This window comes from Denticeps clupeoides, chromosome 4, assembly GCF_900700375.1.
Source record: "Denticeps clupeoides chromosome 4, fDenClu1.1, whole genome shotgun sequence".
NCBI classification, from domain to species: domain Eukaryota; kingdom Metazoa; phylum Chordata; class Actinopteri; order Clupeiformes; family Denticipitidae; genus Denticeps; species Denticeps clupeoides.
In genome coordinates, this window is record NC_041710.1 from 29,429,976 (window position 1) to 29,457,766 (window position 27,791).

General features: G+C 45.4%; 1 protein-coding gene across 5 annotated transcripts; it reads right to left on the reverse strand.

Annotated features, from left to right (window-relative positions):
• On the reverse strand, nt 1-23,683 carry LOC114789307 (protein FAM110B-like). 5 transcript variants are annotated; one of them, XR_003749641.1, is made up of 4 exons: nt 23,420-23,683; nt 9,873-9,962; nt 929-2,647; nt 1-786 (listed from the first exon to the last, which is right to left on the reverse strand). XR_003749641.1 is itself a non-coding variant. In XM_028978591.1 (3 exons), the coding sequence occupies exon 3, from the start codon at nt 2,358-2,360 to the stop codon at nt 1,116-1,118; it is 1,245 nt and encodes a 414-aa protein (XP_028834424.1). In that variant the 5' UTR covers nt 2,361-2,647; nt 9,873-9,962; nt 23,420-23,683; the 3' UTR covers nt 1-1,115. The 5 variants fall into 5 exon arrangements, 4 of the variants coding, with proteins under 4 accessions (XP_028834424.1, XP_028834426.1, XP_028834425.1 ...); XM_028978591.1 differs by having other exon boundaries at nt 1-2,647; XM_028978593.1 differs by lacking the exon at nt 23,420-23,683 and adding an exon at nt 16,014-16,154 and having other exon boundaries at nt 1-2,647.
• Nucleotides 23,684-27,791: the final 4,108 nt, after the last annotated feature.

Genomic DNA, 27,791 nt, shown 5'->3' on the forward strand with positions numbered 1-27,791 from the left:
TTAGCTTTTGATGGCAAAAAGATGGCAAAAGTAGCCATTTATTGAAACAATGCAAAATAACTAAATGTGAACAAATCCTTCAATGGCCTGTTTTTGTAACAACTTCAACTTCGGTATATTCAACATGTATCGCATTATAACAACAGTTATACAGGTCGGATCATGAACACAACCTAACGCAGTCCTGCCGAGAAAGCCCAGAAAATAAAAAAACAACACAGAGGAATGCTGAATGGCAGAGCAGTTGATGCCTTTTCCATCGTTTCATCATCCTTCAAACACTGTTGAAATACACATGTTCTTGCATCATTTATTAAAAATAAAACAGGAAAAGAAAAAAAGGTGGAGACAACAAAGAGGAGGGGGGGAGTGCCACAAAAATGAAAGTTTAACCCGGGAAACTTCACTGACGGAAAAAAAAATGAAATAAAATATAAAAGAAATAATAAAAAAAACTAAAAAAAAATCTAACAGCACGTACTGTCAGTGCTTGAACGGTGAGTCTGGAACAACATCAGCTTGCGGCGCTCAGGCTGAGAAGCTAAGAGAGCAGAGCATGAGACCAGATTGAGACATGCTTGAGCAGAATTGTGTGCAGTGCTTTATTTAAAACACACACACACACACACACACACACACACACACACACACACACACACACAACCTGAACGAGTCAGGGGGGGGGGGGGGGAGGGGGCATGATTCCCAACTAGTGGAAATGATATAGTTTCTTCTCCACACTGCAGCTTTGCATTCACACTGATATGGCTTCATTGGCTCAGTGCGCTGAAATAAAACGACACGGAGAGGGAAGGAAGTGGTCATCACATCAGATACGGACAGACAGAGGGACAGAAATGTCACTGATTGTATGCATAAGCCATCTGTACACGTGGGCTGATGTTCGACCTAAAACCAGCTGCATTACCTGGAGGACGCAGTTACGGGAACCATGCAGACGCGCTAGCAAAACGGAGAGACAGGGCGTCCTGAAGAAAAGCGCTTGTGATTGGTTGGCGTGTACAGAATGTCGTACAGGTCGAGGTCGTGGAAAGAGGCCGTTAAAAAATGAAGACTAACGAAGTCTGGAGGAGGTCGGGACAGAGTTCGCCTCTTTAAACGTGGGAGACCTTTTGCGATTCTCGCGCCTGCTTGATGCTGTACAGCCACTTGATGACCCGGGCGTTCCGCTCCACCGCCGAGATGCCGTACGGCACGCGCTCCCCGCCGCCGTCCTCGTCCTCGTCGGTCAGGTCCTCGTTGCTGTGCCGCGACTGCTCGCAGTCGGAGCTGATCATGCTGGCGCTGCGGAAGTTGAGCGAGACGATGTCGGAGTTGGCGCGGGCGAAGCTCTCCACGCCCACGCTGTCCAGCTCCTCGGGGTCCAGCCCGCAGTAGTTGAAGAAGCGCTCCACGTCGGCGCCGGCGCGGGCGTAGCGGTCGCTCAGGTCGGATTTGGAGCGGTGCAGGGAGGGCCGGCGGGTGGCCGGCTCCAGGTCCAGCTCGGCGGCGTTGGGCGTGGGCGGGGGCTCCCTCTCGGCGGGGCGGGGCGCGTTGTCGCAGCCGGCCAGGGCCTGTGGGCTGGGCTTGGGGGGCAGCGGGGGGGCGGAGCTGCTGCTGCTGCGGGCGGCGCGCAGGGGCTTGCCGTTGCACAGGCGCCGGATGTCGGAGGAGCTGTGCGAGGCGTGGAGCGGGGAGCCGCGCTCGCCCTCCGCCCGCTCCTCCAGCAGCCGCCGGCTCAGGTTCAGGTTGCCGCCCGACAGGGAGGAGGAGCCGGACGGCTCGGCCGGGCCCCGGTGGGGGGTCCCGGGTTTGTGGGTGGCGGTGCCTTTGGCTGGAGGGCCCTCGGAGGACGACGAACTGTTGAGAATGTTTTTGAGGATCTCCAGGTTGAGGTTCTCGCGCTTGGCGGTGGTGGCGCAGGTGTCCGACTTGGCGTTGTTGTTGGACGCCTTGAGGCCGGAGCTTCCCACGCCGACCACGCCCCCACAGCTGCGTTTAACAGGCGCCGGGCAGAAGGGGGGCTTGGCCAGAACTGTGGGTTTGACTGGCTCCTGCTTGGCGTTGATCACCTCCTGGCTCTTGACGTACTTGGCCTTGTCGGCCTCCAGCCGCTCCACGGCGCTGAGCCGCTTGGGGTTCTGCTCCGTCTGCCGGCGGAAGTAGTCAGGGCCCTTGTTGAGGATGCGCAGCGGCACGGCTGAGGCGAAGGAAGCCCCCTGAGCGGGGGACTTGCTGTCGGCTTGCAGCGTCTCAGTGGGCATGGTAATGGTGTTGTGGTGGTGGTGGTGGGCTGGTCTCCCGGTGGCCGCCGTGGTGGATGGAGGGGCTGTGAGCTTTGGACCAGGGGACAGACACATCAAGCCAGATGAGCGGCGGGGTGCGGCACGCCGTCTCAACTGGCCGTCAGCGGCGAGGCCTCATACCCGCCCGACATGGACGTGACCCGCTCCCTCAAATCTTCTTACTCCGGCACCTTCTCTGCCAAACCCCGGCGCGAGGGGGGGGGGGGGACAGGAAGCTCTCCGCTGACAGAAGACGAGTGGAGTGAAGGATTGTTGATGGTGTTAGCAGCAAGGCAGAGAGGGGGGGGGAAGGCGGCAACCTCGTCTGTCCTCCTTTGTTCCTGGGCCGCAGCTGAGAGGATCTGAAACAGAAAAAGGACCAATCGTGTTCAGGGAGCAGGTGACATCACGTTCCTGGCAACAACAGAAGGAGAGCAGGCCGAGCGCAGGTGGACGGATGAAGAAAAACCACGGCGCGGCTCTGGCGGCAGATCCGACCGTGTCGTTTAATACGCTTTCCATACAAAAACCATATTTCTGCAAGCATTACACAGCGGACAACTTATTATACAAACTACAAATACATTTCTGAAAAAGACATGAAGCAGCGTTTCAACCAATCACACAAAGAAGACAAAAATCAGTAAACGCTAATTAAGAACTTCCTCACCGGTTCCGTTATTGTAAGATGAGAAGCCAAGATCGAAAGCGAAAAGTAAGATAGGGTAGAGTTTACTTTACAGGCAAAGTGTTCCAGATTTACACAAAATTTCCCTGTGGAACCTGGGAGCAATTAGGAAAATTCCTTAAAAAATTTCAGGATATCTTTTCACTAGTGATGCCAAGTAGAGGCAACCAATCACCGGACCAACCGCCATTCAAAACTAATTCCATCCAGTATCTCATCTGTCATTACATCACCATTACAAAAAAACTATTGCTTCTAGGACGTTTTAAGGAAGTTTTTAAAATGGGAAGTTAGATATGAGTTGGTTTGGTCGTATTCGATCTTATCCAGAGTGATTTACATTTGCTAATTACAGCGTCCATCCCTGGAGACTATCTGGTCCGGGGTCTGTTTGAACAGATGACATTCAGCCCAACACGTTCCACCCTTAATTGCTAGAAATGCTGCAAACAACAGCTGTACAGTATGCAGTCGAACAGAAAAAAGCACATATTTTCAGCAAGAAAACATGTGTTTTTGTTGATTAGATCATTCAAAGCCAGGCTGTTTTAATCAGATCATTCCTATTTTTTCTGTATTACAAAATGAAATGCTTTCATGCACCTTTGAATTATAGTTATGTCTTATGAACTATTGGAACAAATAAATGTCAAGGAAACTGTATGCCTGAGCGCCTTCTCCAGACAGCCACATGTCAGCGCCTTTCATGTAGTTTGACAGCATTCAGATCAGGGCTCATAGAGGGACAATTTTTGTCCTTAGCCATTCTTGGGTGCTCTTTGCTGTATTTTGGGTCATTAAGCCGTTGGAGGACCCCATCCCTGCAACTGAGACCAAAACACTGATGTAACTTGTCCTTGTTGCGGCCACATCCAAGAAGGTTGACTACAGTCCTGTGGACCTTAAACCTCTGAATGACATGTGCCACTGTATTCACAGGAGCATCAAGTTGAGATGGTCTTATAGCTTTTACCTATAAAATGATCATTTTTGTACCAAGTTTTTTCCTAATCTCTTGAGACAATTCTCTCTTTATCTGTCCATGGTCCATGCTCGGTGTGGAGGACACCATAATACTAAACAGCATTTTCAGTCTTTTACCGTGAGGCTTAGTAAAGTATTTTCTAGGATTACCATAATTTTTGTCCAGGCCAGTTTCATAAATGTGTTCTAAAATATAATTCTGCTCAACCACAATTCAGTAAATTGTTATGTATTATTTCATGTGATTCCAGTGACCGTTGTGGGATTTTCTTTCTGTAACGAAAGGGTACCAACAATTTTGTCCGTGTGTGAATATCAGTTATATGCTGATTTCAGCTGATAAATGTTTAACTGCTGTGGCTGCTATTTTGCACAATATACAATAGATAGAATAAGATGGCTGAAAAGAGGGCCGATAGACAAAATAACTACAAATTTTTACATTTTTAACATCTATTTCAGAAAAGGGACAAAACTTAAAATAATCTAATATCTATTTTGGAATTTTAGACTGGTTGTAGATGAAACATCTAACTACTACAGTACTCAATCTTTCTTCACCATCCCACGCAATCGTTTGATAGTTGATAGTCACACTATTCCAGCTCACACATGCAGAACTCTGTCAACTCAGCAAAAGCAGACACGAGTGCAGTGGGAAACAGACTGAAGCACAAAACTCTGCTTTCAGCCAGACCATCACAGTGACAAAATATGTTAATGTCACAACAAACACAAACGACACTCAATCACAAGAAGAGCAGTGAACGTGATGCAGCCTACAAAGAGGTTTAGGTGATTTCTTTCCTTAAGCAAATGGAGAACACGGAAGATCTATTGGAGATCTATTGTGGTGTAAGATTGGGGCATACATTTTTAATTAGGGGTGGGACGATACAGGTAACTCACAATTCAATTCCGTGGCGATATGTGGCCCACCATAATGATAATATTACGATTTGCAAGATCTACGATATTCAATATATTGGAAGAAATTTCATCAACGATATATCACGATATATGTGACTGAAAAAGAAAAATAAGGAATAAGGAAATAATAAGGAAATCTTATGCATTTATTAATGCCAATATTTCCAACATTGTGCAAGGAAATAAGCATTTGCATAATAACTCACTGCCTCCTGGTCTTAAATGTAAACACTGTACAGCTAGACAGATAAAAGGGCATGAATATTAAAAACCAACATGAACATTAATTAACATACTGATACTGAAACGTCAGTAGTAAGTTAATGTAATGCACTTGGTTTGCCCATGATCACCTGAGAGTAGTTCACCGTGATAGCGAGCGAGGTGCACTCGCAGATTCGTAGTGTTGCTGTTATATTTTATCTTTGCAAAGCAGTTCTTGCAGATTGCATAGTCTTTATCCAGTGCGTAAAACCCGAAGTGTCTCCACACTTTAGAGTGGAAACTAGCGGATGGGTGCTTGATAATTTTGTGTTCTTGTGTTCTTCACCGGCGCCACTTTACCCCTATTTACTCGAACAGCGCCCCTGCAAACAGAATGGTAGATATTGGGTAGTGACAGTGAAAATTAATAATTGGGTAAATTAATCATTTTGTATTGTAATAAAATATCGATATTGGCCATTAGAGTATCGATTATTTATTGCGACAGAGCTCACAACAATATATTGCAATATCGAGTTCTTTTCCCACCCCTATTTTTTAATTGATTTAATTTCACATATGTTTGTTTGTTTATATATAGTTTTTTTTTGCTTAAGGACACTCATGGCGTCCATATTCAAAGACAATCTAATCTCTCCATTGAAGGAAACATAGTCCTTTTGGGTACATCTAGCCAGGAGCAGCAGACAGAAAGCAGGTTATCAGGATCAAACACAATTAAAAAGGCTTAACCACAAGAGAAAGGGTCTAAAACGACTGACATTAATTCCATCCCAACAAGGCCCAACACCCACTGTTCCAAAAAGCATGGAGTTAATCCTCCAGACAACCAATCCTCACTTGCCAAATCAGTCCAATCAAAAAAAAAAAAAAAAAGTCAAAATCCCCACTATACCGGCTATGAATTCAGGGCCTGGATCTGAACACATGCACAAACACAGAGTACAGACCATGCTCGCTTCAAACTATCAGGTGAAGTGGGCATCAGTCTTACCTGTTTTGGAACCAGAAAAGTTCCCAAGTGTATGGATTATAGCAATTTTGTCAAGGACCCAACGAAAGTACCAGTTCAAGGGTGGCCATGGATCGTTGATGTACACTGGGAGCTAAGGCTGATTGAGTAAAGAGCTACTGTACCGATAATGTGCCTTGCCACACCGCAAAAATGGTTCAAGAATGGTTGGAGGAAGACATTGATTAGCTTGAGTTGGGATAGGATGGGATGTGCTGAAGAAACATGTAGGTCACATCTCACAACTTAGAGGACTGAAGGGATCTGCTACTCATGTCTTGGAGCCAGATACAGAATCCATTCAGAGGTCTAGTGGAATCCATGCGGAAGGGCAGCAGGTCATAAATGTTCTTAGCCACCTCTCTCAGCTGATGTGGTACCCCATATTTAATGTTTGGACAGCCCTGACCACTGCAGACCAGGAACATGTCACAAGACCTTCACAAAATTCCAGTCCGAGTCACATGAGAATCATGAGTGGCTCAGAAGGGCACCTCTTCCTGAAGAAAAATGCTCATATGGCAATACCGCAAAGTGCTTAGGCTGCTGTGTATGTGTATCATGAGTGTCATGCTGCACATACAAACCGAAATTCACCAATAAATATGTTGTAATGTGTAAAAGACAGAGCCACAGTCTCTGCAGGTGGCAGGATCTGCGGGGTAGCCGGAGCAGGCAGTCTATTGCCATTTCTTGTCAGGGGGAGAGCTCTCCATCTGCAGCCTGAATGAAGAATTCATGGCTTCTTGGGCAAGTGAGGTGCTGCAGGACAGGGAATCCATTGACCCTAAAGCATCCTTGGCTGGCACGGAGGCGAGTCTGGCAGAGAGGCGAGCGCGCTCAGGATGCGGTTGAGCAGGATGAACCATGGCTGTGCTTTGGTGTGCTTTTGGTTGTGACTTCAGTACAGGCTTGTGGTCTGTGCTCTCTTAAAGGAAGCTGCAATAAATTCACTCCCTACCCGTAGAGCTGGGCAATAAATCAACGCTCATTTTTCTTTTAGTTTCATTTGTCTTTGTCATTGTGAAACACAGCAAGCACAGCACACGGTGACACAACAAAACACGTCCTCTGCTTTTAACCATCACCCTTGGTGAGCAGTGGACAGCCATGACAGGCGGCGGGGAGCAGTGTGTGGGGACGGTGCCTTGATCAAGGGGACCTCAGTGGCAACCGCTTCGTTCCTGCTAGACCCTTTCAGACTATGTTCAAATTTGCACTTTGTCACCAAAGATCCTATAACCTGGTTGTGTATATTTGTGATTCTGCTCTCATTCACTGAAGGTAATTTAAATATGGGGTCATCCACTGCATTTACACTTATGTCTCTAACTATCGTATTATACAGCACTGAGCAACAGTCAAAAGTGAAATAAATATTGATTTATTTACTGCCAAATACAATCTGTAGACTTTTGCTTGTAGATCATTCATTAGATTTGGGAGAGACCAACACCCAGTTCCTACAGCAGATCTCTAGATATCAATAGTTTTTCTCAAATCAAATTAAATTATTGCCTTTTTTTTAACAATTATTATTTCTGTGTTTTATACTTTTAAATAGTCCCTTCCTGAACAATTTCAGAGTTACTGTTTGGAAATTTCACTACTGCCTAAAACGTTTGTACACTACTGTGTAAAAAGCTTTTCTATGCTTCTATTTTATTTTACGTCATATTTGCATTATATTACACCTACAGATTCTGCTCTTAAAATGTCTTGCTGCGTCTCAAACAGTGAAGATTTAATGAGAATTTCAGATTATCCTTATGCACAATCTGTACAATCTGTCCTGAACAAATAAATCTCTTAATATCTTAAAAATACCATTTTGAATTATTATCGCTTATTGGATGCCATCCAATAGTCATCAGTTTGAGGGACGCTGAAGTCCCATTCTTCCAGCTCAACGATGGACTCTTTGTTTTCATCCAAATACTGATCAATCACAGTCTATGCATTGAGCAGACGGTGCCGTGCTAATCTGTCTCGTGCAAACAGATGCAAAGGGTATTAAAGCAGACAGGGGTTCCCTTGAACGCGCGCCAGTGACCCAGTTTGGGGTCAGTTATAGCTTGAGGCGACGCAATACTGCGCGTCTTTTTCTACTGTCTGAAAAGCCCTAAATGAAATGTACATTTCACTCCGGACATGCACTTCTGCATGCAAGATTATTGTGGGACAGAATGTTGTACGTGTTCCCCTTCCCCCCTTCTTTTCTTGGCAAACGGCTCAGCGCTATAAAGGAATTTGTGATGAATTAGTCTGTTTTCCCAAAGACATTTCCCGCGGTTTTAATGATGGTGGAAAAGTAGTTAGAACGAGGTGGGGGACAATCTGCCTCATCAACTTGTATGTGGAACAACTGACACAAGGTCAGAATAATGATAATAATGATGATTATTATTATTATTATTGTTGTAAAAAGTGTGCAACCGTACTCAACCACAAAACAGCTAAAGGAAAGTTGGCCCAGATGCTGGGGCAGCTGTATACTTGGTGACGTTTAAATGTCTTTCAGGACGCTACAATGCTGCTGGGTACCCGGCGTCTCTGGGGTAGCCTCATTTCCTTAGTCATTTCTCCGGCTAAACTGCGTGGTGATGACCCATAATTGAAAGGATGGTGTATACACTCTGAAAGGCTTGAGCCATCATGTGAATCTGTGGGCCTACAAGAGCCATCATGTTCAGTCTATTAGGACTGAGTGTTAAACATCCGTGAAAGCGGCTCCGGGGCTTTTGGAAACTGCTGGGAAGTTGCCATGACGATCCGTTTCATGAACCAGCACAAGATGATCCCCCCCCCCCTCTTTGTGCCCAGCCCCCTGTTTCCTGCTCATTTTCTCATCATGTGACTCTGCTTCAGAGATTTGCAGCCTCTTTCAGGCACAAATGCACAGAAACTATAAATCTATAAACTAAACTAAAAACTATAAACCATCTGCTGGGCTGAACGTGCTCGGTACACAACATCCCAATATCTCAATTAGCAATAAATTCAGCACCGCTGCGGAATATCAACAGCACGCGCTACGTTAGAAATGGGTCAAAATGTGCATCTGGTTCGAAGACTATGGACAGAACACGTCTCTCCGGGCGACTTTTACCAGCAGAGCCGCCGGGGACGGACGCTGCCCACCAAATCATTTCGGCCAGGTTACGCCGAATAATCCACAATATTTTCCACACGTCTAATTCATCAGGAGGAGGAGACACTGCTGCTGTGGCGTTCGGCGCGCTGAGAACATTCGCGGTCAGCACTCTGATGCTGCATCTTAATTCGACCGGCCATCGTCCCCTCACCGCCTGCAAAGCCGCCTCTCTCTCCTCCGGCGAGACCATTCCTGCCGCTCAGCCTTGCGGGATAAATGGAAGCCATTTCCCCCAGGTAACAAAAGCTGCTCCGAAGAGGAACTCTCCCTCCGCCCTGGAAAACACCGCTCGGGTTCGCGGGGTTTCCTCCCCGTTGGAGCACGGTATCGCCGCGGGCCGCGGCGCTGGGCTGCAACAGACGCCTCGCCCTTCACAACTCACGGGGACCAAGGCCGGTAAAGCACTTTAAACCGGTGAGGTCGGAGGTTAAATCCATTATCGATCAAATATAATATATAGAAAAATATTGCGCCTGTCGTCATTCTATTTCAGCAGAAATGAAAAATACAACTTGTTCAGTTTAACAAATGATGCAACACAACAGAAACTGTCCACTGACACGGACCAGAATGTCCATGGGTCCAGCGGCTCACCTGGGTCTCAGGTTCTGGCGGGTCCTGCGCCGGGGCCCTCGGAGCCCCCCTTCTCCTCCAGCTGCTGCAGGCCGTCAGTGGGGCTGACACCTGACGGAAACAGGAAACGGTGGGGCGGTCAGCCTGGGTTTGTGTGTTTGCTCGGTCGGCTTTTTTGGCCGAAGTCTCAGAAAGCGCTGGCCGGTCCTTTTACGCTCATTCAGTGTCATCAGTGTCATCAGTATATTTTTAATATAAAAATATATAAAGTTCATCAGACAGGAGGAGAGAAGCTGGCAGTTTTCAGGACGACTACCAGTCACACCGTCTGTCTGGGACCCTAACAGATGGACACCCGCACGGCTAGGACAGGACAGCAGCATTGTTCATTGTCCTGGTGTCCATGTTGTGATTCACTGTTTTCCACAGTTCCTCGTATTTTGCCGCAGTCGAATATACAGAAAACGGGTCAAGTCAAACTGTCCCCTATCAAAGTCCCACTGTGGACAACAAATCTCTTCTAGTTTGAAAAAATGAGGAAAACACACTTTCCTCAAATCCGTATCGGTACAACGTTCACCTGCGAATCACATGTGGCGCCAGACGAGTGCTCTTTAAAAAATAAAAATCCACAAAACCGGTACGCTGTAAAACCAGATTCCGTGGCGGAAATGTCCCTTTCGCTGAAGGCCTGGATTCATCAGCAGTCTAGTTGCATGGAGGTGGTCTGATGCTCACGAGACAAAACATCGGCTGTAGGCCGGCCGCACTTTGTATTCCGTTCAGGACAGGACTAGTTCCAGTCCGGACTAAAGACTTCTCACAGCTTCATTTGTCAGTGCGACCGACCAAACACCAGAGACGGCATTACCATGCCAAATTAGTCTCCCGCCACCAATCACCCACAGCCGCATGAAGAGGAGTCTGTGACTCCACAATGGGCAAGAACAACAAGAAATTCCTCTGTTATCCGAAGAAGAGGACAATACAAAGTGGCCGAGCTTAGCAAGGTATGGGGACGGTGTAAAAACATCCTCTTACTCCACCACTAAATCCAATATATATCACCAGAGGACATCACAAGACACGCTACAGATGTCTAGGGACCATGGCCACATGCACACAAAAAAAATCCACATTTCCCCTCAATAAAACAGATTAAATCCGTTTACCAAAACTAAATTAAACAATTACACATACATGTGAGTTCATTGTGAGATGAAAACAGTGTTTGTTGAAAGTGAAGTGATTGTCATTGTGAAACACTGCAGCACAGCGCACAGTGACACCACGAAACGTGTCCTCTGCTTTTAACAGTCACCCTTGGTGGGCAGTGGGCAGCCATGACGGGCGCCCGGGGAGCAGTGTGTGGGGACGGTGCTTTGCTCGTTGGCACCGCGGTGGCACCTCGGCCGCTTCCTTAACCGCAGGCCCCCCACCTCATTGGTAAAGCAATAAAAGTGGGCGTTCAGAACATGGTGTTACAGTACAGGCTTCTTAACCACGTCAAGCTCAAGATGTCACCCCGAGTGACATGCAGTCCCGGACTTATTCACAGTTCAAACACAAACTGGGAAAACTGGACTGTACAAGAACCCCTCCAGAGGACCTTATACTCGTGGACCAGAAGCAGAGGCTTCGATTTCATTTTTGGACGGGCGGAATCTGCTTTTTATACAACAGCCAATCACTGGCCGCTTTCAGTGCCGACTTCATTGGAATGACATATTTTCTGGTTTTTCCTTTTCCTCCTCCGCCGCCGGTACTGACACAAGCAGGAACCCGCTGCAGATGAGTAGCCTGTAAAGATGCTTGCATCCCACAGTGCATCTCTGTAGGCAGGGCTATTTATAAATGAGCTTCCTGGCAGACCCACACACTGGCACAGCACCCCAACCTAGTACCGCTGCGCTGGCGCCGCTCCCCAAATCTACACGCGCTGCCGATTCTGATGCCAAACACACCAAACGTGTTCCCTCTACTAAAACACACTGGCATATTAAACTTTTTGCCGCCATGATAACAGTATGATAACAGGTTAAACATCTCAGCTTTTTAGTTTTTAGCTTTTGCAAATTGACAGACAGCAAAGAAAAAAAAAACAAAAAGAGGAACAGGAACATTCCGTCGTCATCATCATCATCATCATCATCATCACACACTCACCAGCACACAATGAGCAGCTTGAACTATTTAGCGCAGCCTGGATCCAATGAGCGCGGGTGGAACAAGTCCATCCTGCACAGGAAGCCGTGGAACATCCCTCACTCTCCGCCACGTCCAGCGCTCGGCCGACCAGGAATTCTCAGACGTCAGACGTTCCTGGCGTCAGCGCCCACCGGAGCCGCTTTATTACTACGCCATTCGTGGGAATCCACTGCTGCGTGCTACCATTCAGCTGCAACGACCACAACGTCTAGAGAAGAATGACAACGGCGGACATATTCCAACGACTGTGGTCTGCGAGCAGAGAGCTGGGCGCTTGCGCGTGATCTCTTCATCACGGAAGCAGACATTTTGGCAGCCGGGGCGCAGAGGAGTGCATCACGAGGCAAAAAGCGAGAGGGGAGGGAAAATAGTGCTGACTAAGCGCCACTACACCGCCTGCCGGCCCACCATCTGAAGGGTCCGACTGACAGGCTCCAGCGCTCCGCGGCGCGGAGGAGGGCGAGGGCGCGGCTACGCAGATTCGGGCTCGGCACAGGCCCCCCCCCTCGCCGGGTCACCGCTGCAGATCCGCCGATCTGCCTTCCTCTCCGGCCCACAGGACAGCTTGAATTCATTAGCGTGCAAACAAAGACTTGGAGGGGAAAAGTTGCAAATTAGCCAGCGAGCGATCTCTCCTGAAAAGAAAGAAAGAAAGAAAGAAAAGAGATTGAGAGAGAGAGAGAGAGATCTATCCATATCAGACCTTTACAGACAAAATGCATTCAATCATTTTAGGTAACATTAATGTAATCTGCAAAATTAGCATCTCAAATCACAGTTTAGTTACTATGAAAAAGGTATTGCGATGCATGGGTGGTAGTAGCCTAGTGGTTCACACACTCGCCTGAACCAGAAGACCCAGGTTCAAATCCCACTTACTACCATATTGTCCCTGAGAAAGACACTTAACCCTGAGGGAGACTGTCCCTGTAACTAACTGATTGTAAGTCGCTCTGGATAAGGGCGTCTGATAAATGCCGGAATGTTTAATGTTGACAAGAATAGGAACAAATCCACCAATGACCAGCAGATCAATAACCTCAGATTTTACTGCCAGCATTCGACATACAGCTGTGGGAGGCTGAATTTATTTCATAAAACACTTGACCTTAATATCCCTCCACCAGGCTTATAATGGGGGACAACTGAACACTTAGGCCCGGTGCCCAGAGCGCTGGCGCCCAAAGTCTGGGTCAGAATACTTTCATTTGTAATGAGAGTATCTTACATTATATGTTTTAATTACCATGTCTGTACGCATAAATACAGGACACTACTGAAACCGGCCATTTTACTTCAGGAGATATGAAGCGTTTACAGATGTTGCATCCTGAACAAGTTCAGCACGTGGTGAACTGAGGAGAGAACCTGTGCTCTTAACTGCAAACCTGTGAGGAAACGGAGCTTGCAGTGAACAAACATGACAAGCGGGAATAGAAAACGTCTGATAATCATATTATTATCAGTTGTACTGTACAAGGAGACGAGTCAAATCCAAAAGCCTGAAGAAGTCTTACGTAATCTGGTATAATGAGATGAGAGTCCACTGGATGTTGACCATGATGTTTGTCGTGAAAGTCGCTATATTATGAAGATGGCGCTACAGGCATCTTCAGTATTTACCAAGCACGCTGATGAGCAGTAAAAAGCAACAGACATGAATAATGCTCATTAATACAATAAAACTTTTCTGCATCCCTGCATGTGAAAACGTACGTGTTTACATTCTGTTACAAACTCCATGACATTGGTGACAAACTTCATGTTTACTCCATTCATATACTGTCCATTAGTCTGTCCATTTAGCAAAACTCAAAATAATCCATTCAAAGCAGTTTGTCCAGGTTGTGCAGGCTTGACCACTCATTCCACTCAACACACTACAGACAATAAAAAGCCAGCAAATCTCCTGTCATCCAACCAGTGACCGGGCCCTATGGTCATTTGAACTCATTTCATAATTTGAAGATCATTTGTGCAGCATTTAACATGTATAAAGTCATCAAGCAATCTGTTGCAACAAATAAGATGCTTTGATGCCTCAATTCACAGGCCTCTACCGAGCCACGCCTTGTCCACAGCGGCACAGTTGGTCACATCCCTGCTGACAGATGATTGACACGGCACAGTCTCCTAATCAAGCCTATGACCTATGACCACCACCACCGTGCTGCAGGTAGCAAGGTGCGGCCCCAAAGAGAACAAAGTGACCTCTCAGGAAGGACTAATGTCCACATATTACATGCCTACCTCCACCTTCTCGACTGAATCGTGTAACTGCAGACACACAGAGGGACATCTGTCACCATGCAGGACACCTGCAGCAGCGAGCACCCACCCGCACCAGTCCAGGTCCTGCCACCATTACACCGCGCTCATCGGTGGATGCTCACAGTAGCCACAGAGGCTTCAGATGGAGTCATGACACATGCCACAGACAGCTTTAAAAATAGCATCGGCACCGATGGGAAGAGGCGACCCATGCCAGTCAAATTTAAAATGTTAAAAGGTTCACGAGATTTAGTACAAAGGTAGGATATTTACAATATAGAACAACTTCAACTGTGATGCTAATTATAATACTCCATATTGTATATTATTGGTAAATTAAATAAGTGTCTCATTCCAAAGCTAAAAATGGATTTATTTACCTTTGAATAATACATTACATGCATTTAACATGTGAACTATCATTCTTTCTTTGTTCCTGCCTAGTCTTTCTCTCTCCCTCTAATCTAATTACCAGGCCTTGAACAGACAGCTACTGTTTGCTGGCAGGGGCAGCAGGGGTGAGGTCTGGTGCACGGCCTCGGCAATATTGCATTTTCATAAACTAAATCCTTCGGAGACAAACCTGATCCTGGCGTTCTTTTAATAACAATAATAACGTTGCTGAAAGAGAAAAGCACCGCTTCCTTCAGCCCTCCGTCCAGGGCGATTCAACTTTCCAGACCTCCAGTCCAACACGTCTTTGTGCGCGGCGTTGTCCCCTCTGACTGCTTGCGTCATGGAACCGGATCGGGTGTTCCTCTTGTCGCCTGAAGCCTCACGTAAAATGACCTGCCGCTGACTCTCAGGTGTCAGATACTGTTTGTCTTCGGCGACCTCGTTGATTTGCTCAGAGCAAATCCACAGCTGGACGTTCCACAGCTAGGCTCAACATACAGAAACCTCGAAGTTTCAGCTCAGCAAGACGCTTCCTCAAACTGGGCTGGCAATGTGACCACCATAGCGAAGGAGATGTGTAGCAAAACAACAAAAAAAAGTCTAGTTATTAATGCTCGGAAACATAGCATTCAAACTGGCGTGGGACAGCCAGTTCATCGTACGGTTCACCACTTTCACGCGTTTTCAAAGTTTGTTCCTTTTTTTTTTTTTAAGGACCGCAGGGCTTAGTGTGCTTCCAAGTGAGCCTCATGGAAAAGCTAATCCCCCCCATTAGCTGTACGCTGTTCCGAGCTGTGCTTGAGGGGTTGACCCCATTGCGGTGCGTTGGTTGCAGGGCTCCACGACCCAACTGTACCGCGGCGCCCTCGGCCGTTCAGACATTCACCAACGTGGCAGGATTTACACAACGCCGACTCAAAAGGCATTTAAAATACATTTTAAAAAGGCCTTTTTGTAAAATATAAATGAGAAAGAGGAAGCCGGCGGGTAACTCAATGCTCCCAGTGCAGAACAGGAAGAGCAAACGGTGGCATTTCTCAGCAGGCGCAACGTCGGCCCCGCTCAGCCACGAGGCGGTCGGGCACGTACGGCGTACGCTGGAATACAGTACGTGATGTCACGCCACGCCGTCTGCGACTCCTCAGTTACTACTCTCCACAAAAAACAATCAAAAATGGAGCAATGCGGGCTGCCAGCCCACCGAGTTACTGGTGCTTTGCGCACCAGAGATTCTTCGTGAAATTCGCCGCCGCGTATTACTACGAAGGAAACCGAACGAACACTCACCCGACGAGGCTTCCCTCGAAACCCACACAGCGAAGACGAATTTCCACAGCTGCCGAACGAGGAAGCACAGGATTACGGTACACATTGTTCGACATGCTGCATCGCAACGCAGGCCAAGGCACCAGGACGAAGACTACAACCGAGCAGGTAAGCCACCCGGGATGCCGGCTAACCCCCCTGTCAGGCTCCATTACCCTAATACTGTCTGACCGTTTGCTTTAATCACAGGTCGAATGCACACTCCTTGACTCCTGGGTGAGGGCTTCAGGTTGGGCCTACGCTGCGAAAGCTGCAACCTACATCCAGAGATGAAAACTAACAACTTCTCGCATTCCTCGTGGATTTGCATACCGACAATTAAAGAACAAAAGGTGCGCCAGATTACAGTGGGGATTACAATTTTGCTCCCTAACGAAAGCTTGGACTGCTTGTTGGAGTTGACCGTGTCACAATGTCTGACCATGCTTCAAAGTCCAGGGGAATGTTCGACAAAGCAGGGTTTCTCAGTTAGTCACGATTAACCGATGGGAAGGCTCCTCACCTACATTCTTATTGGACAATCAGGACTTCTGTTTTACGTTAACCCGGCTATCTGAGAAATGTGATGACAGAGGCTTCTTTCGGCAGGTAAATACACGCTGCCCCGTGAGGGAAGCAGCCACAAGGCTTTGTTGACTCGGCCTCCAAACATCCCAGATCTCAGTTCAACTGACCATCTGTGGAATATGCAGGAAAAACAAGTCCGATCAATGGAGGTGCCACCCTGCAACTCACGGCTTTCACAAGACCTGCTGCTGTCGGCTTGGTGCCAGATACCAGAGGACAACTTGTGGAGTCTGGGCCTTGATGCGTCAGAGCTGTTGGCCAGATTTTCATGTTGTGGCTGACTGGTGTTTCAGGCATGCAGCCTAGTTATTTGTTAAAATAGAACGGATTTTATGCCTGAAACAAATAAGTAATAATTATATATCATCTAAGGTTGGACATTATTTGACGTTATAGCCAGAATAAATGACATGCAAACAAGTTATTAAAACATTTTAAATGGACATTGAAAATAATCACAATATGCACAGAAGAGAAACACAGTTTGAATAGACAATATTGTACAATATTACTGGTAATAATGCAACACATGTACTCAATTTATATTGTGCTGCCAAGGAGAGAATGAATATCCTTAAATTGACCGCTCATACATAGTAAATGCACTTTTACTATTAGTTTCAAGAGATAATATGGAATTGAGAGCGAGAGAGTGAACTAATCCTGGTAAATCCAGGTGGTGGCCATGGCCACAGATTAGAACCCCCCACCTGGCACATGGCTGCCACAGTGCACGCGTCAAAGACCTGCAAATCCAGAGCTGCCACCCTGAACTCACCCTGACTTCAGTCAGAACAACCATTCAGCTTGGCCAAAAAGCCCCGAGTTTCCAGCAGTCGGGGCCGAAGGGGACGAGCATCCGTTCTCTGCTACGCACAACGAGGGGGAGTAACCAGCCACTCAAGGGGTTGACAGGAGGACTGGACCGTCAATGGACCTTAGTGAAGCCATGCTGTAAAGATTTTAATATCTGTGCATTTAAAATGGAGATGGAGATGTCCTTTATAGACTGGGTGCAATGCAGGCTTGTCACGATACTGGAATTTCTAAGAATGGTAATCAATACTATTTTTGATTTGTATACACACACACACACACACACATGTAAATATATACACACTACATAAAGAAATGAATGAATAAATAAATTGCTTAATAGATTAAAAAATAATGAATAAATAATCAAATGAAAAATTCATGCTGGAGCTGCATTCGCCTGATACCATGTAAGCACCGGATCCTCTGGGAAGGTGGGGGAGGGGCTGCCTGCTGCAATGCCTGTTGAACCAGCAGATGCAAAACTAGAATTTAAAGTATCTATACCAGCGCTAACTGATTTCGAAATCGATTCATATCTGAGAATAGATTATTATTTTTTTTTTTTTTTACATTAGTGTAATGCGCCGTGTAAACATGCACCATCATTTGTACTGCTGGCAAGTAAACACCTTCAAAGGACAGGAAGTTCCAGCTGGCTTAAGGAAATGTTTAAAAAATGGCTTAATGTCTTAAATGGATGGTTGGGGCTAATGCAGGCTTATGCTCTGGTGTCAGCTCTCAGGACTGATTGGCGGCCATCTCTGCTGGGACTCCACTATGCCCTCTCTGGCAACATCCAGTCAGGAACTGCTCAGAAACCTGATTTGGAATAATGGAGCTGTATCATCCCACCTGGCCACGGTTAAAACCAAGGTAATCCTCTTGTTTGCCAAGATGGAAAATCGCTTAGAGGTCCGGACGAGGATGGCGAGGCCCGTTAAAACGTTTGGCCCCAATGGTGTTTCATTAAATGTTATTGAGTATGAAATAGGGGCAGAGACAATGAATTCATCTAGCGGTTTATCCCGCTTCTACAAATGATCATTTTTCTCTGAAAATGTTTCTAAAAATTGGCTGTTCATTTTTTTTTTACATACAGAAGTAAAAGAATTTGATGGGATGTCTTGTATTTACATACATCATGACCAATAATGTGGATGAAGGTAATTGGCAGAATTCTGAAAGCATTGCTATTATGTGCAGATATGTTATATTAGTGTTTTCCTCAAAACTGTGTTTTGCTTTATTCATATTTTTATTATTTTTCTTAATAATCATATGAAAAAAATGTAGGTATGAGGTAAGTTTTTAACCTCCTGTCTTCAAACTCCCACAATTACCAGATGAAATGTGGTTTATAGTGGCTTTTGCCAGCATAAAGTAAAAAAAAAATGCATATGTTCACTTCACAGCAGAACATGCACCAGGAAAAGCTCGTGCTCCATCATCAAGTTGAATGGAGGCCATTTGCGAGCAGCAATTGTACAATCAACTGGGCCGACGACTGAGGTTTAACTGGTCTGCTCCTGGACTAAATAGTGCACTTTACCGCGAGGCTTTAGCTGCATGTTTCAGACCTCCTGGATAAGTATAACCTTCACGTTTTCAGCTCTCATGAAGTACAAGTATTCCATCAGGTTCATTTTGCAATGATCTCTGTAGGTTGCCGATGCTGCATAAAAACAGTTTAGTCAAGCTACACCTACAGCGTGACTCGGCGATTAAATCACACTACTGCCCTTGCACTAGTATACATGAACTTCTGACTGATTTATTGTGCTTTTGCCAGTTCACATATTACATCACAAACAATATAGCTTGTGGCAAATACATGTCGAGCAATGAATTGGACAGTTTTACAGCTCAGCAAACGTCAAATGGTTTTCAAACGAGATGCGCATTATCACTTGTGGTTGCGAGTTCATCTGAAGACAAGTGCTAACGCATTGGAGGCAGAGTCTGGTGGGGGAAATTGTCAAGGGTGTGTAGTCTGAGTGCGTTTGTCTGACGGAGAAGCAATTTAGGGTGCTTTGACACTTTTGGTTTGGATCAGTCAGTGAGATTTGAACATTGTACCATTCCCCTCTTGGTTCGGTTACCGTTCACACAGGGAAAAATCCAAGCAAACCAAAATGTGTCGTTTTAAATCACGCGAGAACTTTCTCTCTGCTGATTGGTCAGATATATCGCCGCGGGAACAACAAATTTTAAATACAGGAAGCAGATGTGCTGTTGACGACACTGAAATTTACCCATAATTCACCGATCTCGAATCATCAAAGTGCACCAAGAGCCAAAAGTGCTTGAAGAGCACCAAGCCTGCAGGTGTGCAAGCGCCCTTGGTCACCGTGTAGCGTGATCTTTAACAAAGTTCATTTCATTTCCGAGATCATGTGCGTTGGATGTTGTGTTTTGGTTTCATCAGACAGCATCAAGAGAAAAAACACTTTGGGAAGTTAAATTCCCAACTTTTGCCAATTTGATGTCTGGCATAACCAGACATTCATTCTCCGACACTACTGCACCAAAGCCTCACGCCCCATTCAATCCAGTAAAACTCATAACAAGAACAATGAATCACTTGACTGTTTGCTCTAGACATGCCGCATACTCCCCACAAATCTAACTTGGCAAAGCACGCTCTGTAACACCAGTACGCCCTGCAGAGGACCACAGGAACACAGGTCTGTTGCTTGGTCTCAAATATTCCGTGTTGACGCTTGCAGGTAAGTTGATCAGAAGGACTAAATTATGCATCCGCATGAGTCTGGACTGAAATTGTAGCTTGAGGTATATCCAATCAGAACAGTCAACCTAAACAGCAGTTCATTAATAATAGCAAAACCATAATCTGACCCATGAAGGACGACTTAAATGAACAACAACATTGCATGTTTCCCCGCTGCTTATATTCCATAGGTACACAGCCCATGTCAACCTCTGCATCATAAAAATGTATCAGGGAAAAATCCAAGCCACCACTGCCAGTCATACTCCACACTTTGACAAAAACATCATTCATTATTAATTAATGGTTAAAAAAAAATAATTTTTAAAATCTGGGATGGAGGTAAAACCCAAACACATGAAGGGCAACAGCCTATGGGCTCTCCGAATTTTCATTATCTTAGGCTTTTCGTGTTATCTGACAAAATATGGATGACACAAGATCTTTTGGCCTTGTGTTGACCATGTCTTACATTTCTATTCAGGAACAGTTATTCCATGATAATTATCTATATTTTTCACAACCCATAGTGCAAATATGTAAATCTGCATAAATCTAAAATAATTTCTATTCCAAGTGACATTATTATGTGATGCATGGGCATCACATAATGAGAATAAGAACACAACTAGAGGTACTTGTCGTGCCTTACTACTGGGTACTTAAAATTATGACAAAAGCCATACGGCAGTTTGAAAACTTGCCATGTGATGCACAGGACACAGAAAACTAGTCTCACTTGTTAAAACAAACTTCCACAATAAAATTCAGGGAATTCTATAAGCATTCACACAAAACTAAATATATCAATGTATAATGGGTGTTAAAACTGTGCAATACCAATATATGCAACTAAAATGACCAAGATGGTAGATTTTAACATATGTTTAACATATGATAGCAAGTACTAGGAGTTAAAATCTGGTGCATTGTATGAATATTTTAATTAAGCCTGATGCACCACTCAATATAACAAAGAAAGTTAACTTTGAATGTCTGGGTTATGATAATAATTTGCTTTGAATTTCATTGAAACTAGTAAAAATTGTACCCCGTGAGAAGTAAGTGTTTCAAATGTCTTTTCTTTTTTTTTCCAACACACTGAAGTTGTAAAGAAAATGGCAAAACGCGCACACACACACACACACACACATGCAAATGAACGCATGCATGCACACATGCTATACGAGACCTGTGCACATTACAAAGGCCTGCTGGGGGTCAGCGCATACAGCTGCGTCTGCTATTGATGTGAAGAATCAGACAGATGGGTTGAAATTGCCCCTGGAGAAATCACATTAATGAAACATGACACCATGCTGACACAACCACAATCCCATCCAAAATATGCTTCTCATAGTGTTAAAGCAGGTCCTGTGTAACAAAGAAATCCTAAAAAAAAATTTTTTACTCCAAACAAACAGGAACCTATATAAAATCTTATGTACCAAGAAACGTGATATACGTAATAAACGTAATATACAATAATGAAAAGTTTAATGCAGGCAATGAACAATGAACAAGCGATGTTGCAACAATCTGGCAGCTAAAAATGGACGTCTTTCGTCTCACGTTACACTAAGGCAGACCTGCTGTTGCGGCACAACATTTAAGTCTCCCAGTCATCCTCGAGGGGTCTCCTGCAATCAAAGGGGCGTCGAAAAAGTTTCAACGGAGACGCAGCACGTGTACGTGCATAGGCGAAAAGTGGTGGGGCAGAATTCTTATCTACAGGACGAGACCCGTCCCAACCGGACCGACAGAGCAGGCATATGGGAACTGGGATTAAAAGAACTAAATTCAGAATTAAACAGATTTCTTTCGGGGGTTTTGCGGTCGCCCTCTGAACACCCACTGCATGGTGGCCGACTGCTATTTCCAGATTCGAAACGTATGCATGAACTATATCAAAAGTTTGGTCTTTCATCCTTGTGATGGCTGTCTGCTGCAAAACTGACCAAACAAAAGCTCGGCCCGTGTCGTGAGCGCCAACGCCGCAAAAGGCAGAAATCTGAATTCTCCACCATGTTAAATACACAACATAATAATTAGGTTACCAATAAAACACAAGGCCGCCTTTTGTGTTCACACACCCTGTAAATTCCGGCCGGTGTTACCGCAGACTCGGGCTGCTCCCTATCTAAACCCATACTCAATAGCAGAAAATAGCCCCCTGGTTTATTAAAAGACCTGCTGTCTCATGTGATGCCAGGAAGAAAAACTTTCACCGACTGACCTCATCCATCCCATTTTGCGGTTTTTATTGTATTTCTGCTCCCGGTCCTGGTGCTTGCTGCAACGTACCTTTCACACACACAAAAAAAAACGGAGCATCACACTCCGTACGGTGCAACCGGAAAGAGTGCCGAGAGCAGAAGACACCAACGTTGTGGGGGAAGGAAAAATAAAAAAACATTTCACGAACACTAACTGTGCCAACCGGGCCGTGGACTCGTGACATGTGACCCGAGCGAAACGTCCACCCGGACGGCTCCCATGGGCGTCACCGCGGGGGACGAGGAAAGCTGAGGGCTGCCGGCTCGCGAAGTTTACGGAGGAGAGAGAAAGGGGGTCTGGATGTCAGTCGGATGCTGCGCCGGTCCAGGCGGGCTTCTCCCCCCGGTGTAGGCCACGGAAACCAGGTCGCGCCCTGTCACCAGTTGCTCTCAGGCCAGGCCTGGCGGAGAGTGGAGACACATCCGATCACTCGGGACGGTGATGGTGTCACTGTCACCATATTCCACAGGAAGGCGAGTTCCACGTCAATCTGCACTGCCGGGAAATCTGCTGCGTTTCTTATCAGACCAGGAGCATGTGAAGAATGCATCCCTCACACGACCATCCAGGTCCTGCAGTCACTCGTGATCGGGGCTAAAAATAACACACACACACACACACACACACACACAGACAGAATAAAAAGAGCCACGGACAAGTGACAGCCGCCCAACTTCTGCCTGCTCCTGCCCCGAGCCGCCGTGTGACCGGGGCGGCCGGACGGGGTCTGGAGAACGAGAGAACCGCGGCGGGCTGCTCGCCCCATCTGACGCGACGTGGACCCGCGACAACAGCGTCGCTCGGCATCGCTTCGCCAGGCGACGGCTGCGGCTGAACAATAGGCGAGGATGCTGCTCGCTGTCGACCAGACAACAACAACACGACCAAAAAAAAAAAAAAACCCGGAGCAGCGGGGAAAGCCCGACGACGCCGAAGCGCGGAGAACCGTGTCCGGTTCTGTAAATAAACGCCTCACCTTGACGCCCGGGGGCGGGAGACGGTCGAAGATGCTGCGGTATCTCTCCGTTACCCGACGCGTTCGGCGCGAGCTCGGAGCCGCTTCGTGGGCTGTACCATCGAGCTAATTCAATCTGCAGTGCGCCTCGCGGCGCCAGCGCTCGCAGTCCGGCCGCGGAGGGGTGGCGGCTGCGGCGGGGTGCGGCGGCGAGACCCTTGCCTTCGAAAAGCTCTGTTGTTTTCCGCCACGTTGTTCGCAGTGTGGGCGCTGAACGTTTAGCGGTTCGTGTAACGTGACGTTTGGGCGAACAGAAACTTCTGTATGCACTTTATCTTCAACCGGCCCCCCCTACGTGACTGTCCAAATCCGATTTGGTTCAGTCTCACTTAAAGGCATCGAGCACGTTTTATCACCAGAGGCCAACCGGACAGTGTAATTCAGAATTATTTTGAAACTTCCAAATGTCGCTGCCATTTATTTATGTTTGTTTATATTTAATAAATAGAATAATTATTACATAAATCAGAATGTAATTGCTTGCTTCAAAGAAACTAACAGTGGGTTAAATGTATATATTTATTTTTATTCTACAAATAAGAAATCTAATGTTTTCATTAAAAAATATTTAAATGTGATGGGTGATTAACCTAATGTGACGCTCTGACAAAGTTTAAATATTAGAGAACTTTCCAGTGACCTTGTAGCTGCCCTCCTGTTTTTTCTGTGTTTCTGAACAAATTGCTTCTGTAACCTAGCGGTCATATACACCACCGTTACCACCTTCCTGGCTGCTGTGTAAGAGAGCTGGTTTCTGTCTTTCCACTTTAGCAGTTTGAAGCTATTAAACTACATGCCCCAAGTGTCTGCTTTAGTTCCTCACAAATCATTTTAAAATGAATCTGACCTGACATTAAGAAAAATGGTATTCAATGAGACATCAACAAAATCATTCAGACTTTGTCATAAAAATCTGTTCCAGAGCTGTGCAGAAACAAGCCGAGTCTGCAGCTGTGATGGTTTAATGTCTGTTTGCTGACTTTTAATTTAGATCATTCTTCACAGTGTCAGGTCAGAATGGAGGACCACGTGTGTCACTGCCTTTCTGTTTCCATGTGACACAACCTCAGCTTTGTGTCCCTTTACAAACCAAACCCAAAATTGCATGTGACTGAAAAGTGTCCGCTTTAAAATGCAATGGATTAACAGTAACCTGAATGAAGTGGTTATCCAGGACATGAAAACAACACAAAGACAAGACTACATTAGTGCTGCCAGGACAGAATGCATCACTGCTGGTTTTCTGCAAAGATAACTAGGCTGACGACCAACAGGACTGTTTATGGACCGTTAGGAGATTATATTTAATTTAATGTCCGCAGTGAGAACACGGTGTAATGTAAATATGACAGTGTGATAGTATAATGACAAATCTGGCGTTTTGAAGGCGGGGCAACGTTTCTTATCAGCGCCGTGTGGAGCCCCGTTCTGGTTGAAGAGTCTAAAAGCTGGCGGGGAGCAACTCATATCCTGGCAGTGACTTCCAGAAAGCAGGAGACAGAAGAAGTGCGCACCAAGTGTGGTCTCCAGTTCGGTGTAAATCTGTCTTTACAAAAACACAAAGAAGAGAGATTCAGTTCTCAATAGAACAAATATTTTTGGGGGATCAAAGTAAAATTGGCATGTATGGAGCCGAGCAATGGACCGTTACACTGGGGACAATTCGACAATGAGCCCTGGGAAATCCAATCACATGGTGGAGACAGTGGCATTAGCGTTATCAGTGTGACCAGCTGCAGGAGAATAACGGTATCTCGGCTTACGAAAGTCAACGATCGTCTGGACGAGAGTTTAATGGGACTTTGGCCCAGCGCACCCACAACCGACCCCATGGACTTATTGTACTTGTCATATGAGGGCGGTTGCTGATCCATGGGCTCCTTATGTGCTGCAGCAGTAATCTGTGATTAGCAGACTCAATGTAATGATTAGTGCAACTTTGATTGGAGCCCAGGCGGCCGCCATTATGAGGAAACATAAAAACAAAATATCACCAGTTGTATTGCATAAACTACTATACTGATACCATGTCTGAATAGAAAGATTTAGTGGCTCCATGCAGACGTAGGGGCTCGATAAAGCCAGGAAATGTTATCTATTTCCCGTTTTTTTAACAGTCTGTACCCTGCCATCTTCTGATATTGGTATGTTGTGAAACTTTTGTCTTGGAAATATTGTCTTCAGTTGCATTAGTATTTCAGCAACTCTGTTTCAGTAGCAGTAGATTAGAATATGATACATTCAGTTATATAGACATAATATAAGACTTTCCAGCTGAAGATTTGTGTTGATCATCTAAAAAAATGATGTCTCTGCATTTGCGTTGTGGTCGTCATGGTTTGCTTGTAGGCAGTCCAAGCATCATTTCAAATATGATGCAGTCTTATGAATGCCGAAAAAAATGTGAAATAAAACTGGGAGTAATTCTGGAAGTGGGTTCAAGGTCCCAAAGGCGAGCTATCGAGGGAGAGATGAGGGTGAGAGAAAAAAGAAAGCGTGAGGAACAGGGCATGCAGGGTTTGAAGGGCTTTCGCTGCTTCAAATATTCCAGAATATTCTGGAAAAGTGGGTGCAAAAATATGTTAATTAACTAAGTGAGGGGAAAACAACTCAAAAATGAAATAAAAAAGGGGGCAGGGTGTCAAACTGAAGGCTCAGCACAGAACAGGCATGATAGTTAAAGATAGTTAAATATCATGCATCTTCAATGGATGCTATTAAACAATAATCAGATATACTTGTATAATAATGGCATAACTCTTTGGCAAAATGTTGTATATGACACGGTTACTTCAGGGGTGAAATCGGAATATTTGTGTCCTGGGCTTTAGAAATAACCCATTATATTTTACACAGGGTATTGCACACAAGCAGCACACAGCTGAGGGTTACTGTTACCAAGCAACCACAACACTGGGATGGATTCTGATGAAATCAGAACTCTTGTTGTCAGGCAAAAAAGTAGGCCCAACATTGTTTTTGTCAAAACAGAATGTAAGGCGCACTCACACCAGTCCAAAACCGTGTAATTATGAACTGGTTGGGAAACAACGCACACTTCAGCACGTTATAAACTGTGGGATTACAACATGGACAACTCGCCAGCACCTACACGTGACAATGAAGGCATACAGAGGTTGCTGACAAGACGAAGGAGACCAATGTTCTGAACGGGGTCAAGCAGACACATGATTATACACACACACACACCACACATATATATATAGATATCGACATATTATATATATATACAGACACATACAGTTTTAATATACAAGAATTGCTCAGAAAAAGTTAAACGCAATCAAAGGACCATTCCTTGATTTTAAATTGGTTTAAATTGGTGTTAAATTGGTTTTCCTTTAAGACTGTGGCAGCACTGACTTTGCCGTTCAGAAGATCGGACTACATGAGCTGGAACGTGTGGTCCATTTGTCCAGTCTTTTACATTTCTGTGTGCTCCCGTGGAAGACAGTTGCGATCAATAAGGTTCTCGGCAGGAGGAGTTGGTCATTCCGCTCTGGCCCTGGGGCCGAGTGGAGAGAGCCATCTGCCTGGAGGGCAAGTAGCAGAATGCTTTTAATTCTAACCTAATCCACATTTTTTAGCGTTAAGCAACTTGTTTACTCATATTGGAATTTAAGTGACTGCCCAAAAAATGCCCATTATATAACCATAAATAATAAAAAAACATATATAACAACAATTCAGCATTTATTAGAGATTTATTTCATTAAACAATGTCCTGTTGCTCTCTGAGCAGCAATACGATGTTGGTTTCCATCTGTACACTGTTTCTTGAAGGAGATCGTTCATTTGCCTCATAGTTGATGTAATGGCTGAACCACATCTGAGGGCCGAAAGGACATTCTGGATAAAAAATGTCTCCTGCAGATACAGTGGCAGTTTCACAAATCCACTCAGTGATTTCGTTCCATGTTACACTTTTAATCTCGCGGCGTTATGCAATCGTAAATAAGCACCCTGTATAGTGCAGGTCCCTGGACCCTAAGGGATTAAATACAACAGCTATAATAACATTGACATCTCTGTCATCTTTTAGCCAGAGCTTTTAGTCCACATGCAGGGTTTAGCCAGCAACCAGTGGTCTTGTTTCTCTCGATAATTCGATGAAGTTGTAATTTCCCAGTAGCAGGCCTGCACAGATCAGAAAAAAGTTCAATTCTGTTTTGTTGGTATATGTTTCAACTGAACAGTAAAACGTGCAATGGGTATCTGCCCCAAAGGCTTAAGTGAAACAGTCTGATTCATTTTTTATTATTATAATAAATAAAATTATATAAATAATATAATGCACTGTCCTGTCCTGGTT

Coding starts and splice junctions, on each gene's coding strand:
- LOC114789307 (XM_028978595.1), bottom strand. CDS start 2,360: ATGTGTCTGTCCCCTGGTCCAAAGCTCACAGCCCCTCCATCCACCACG.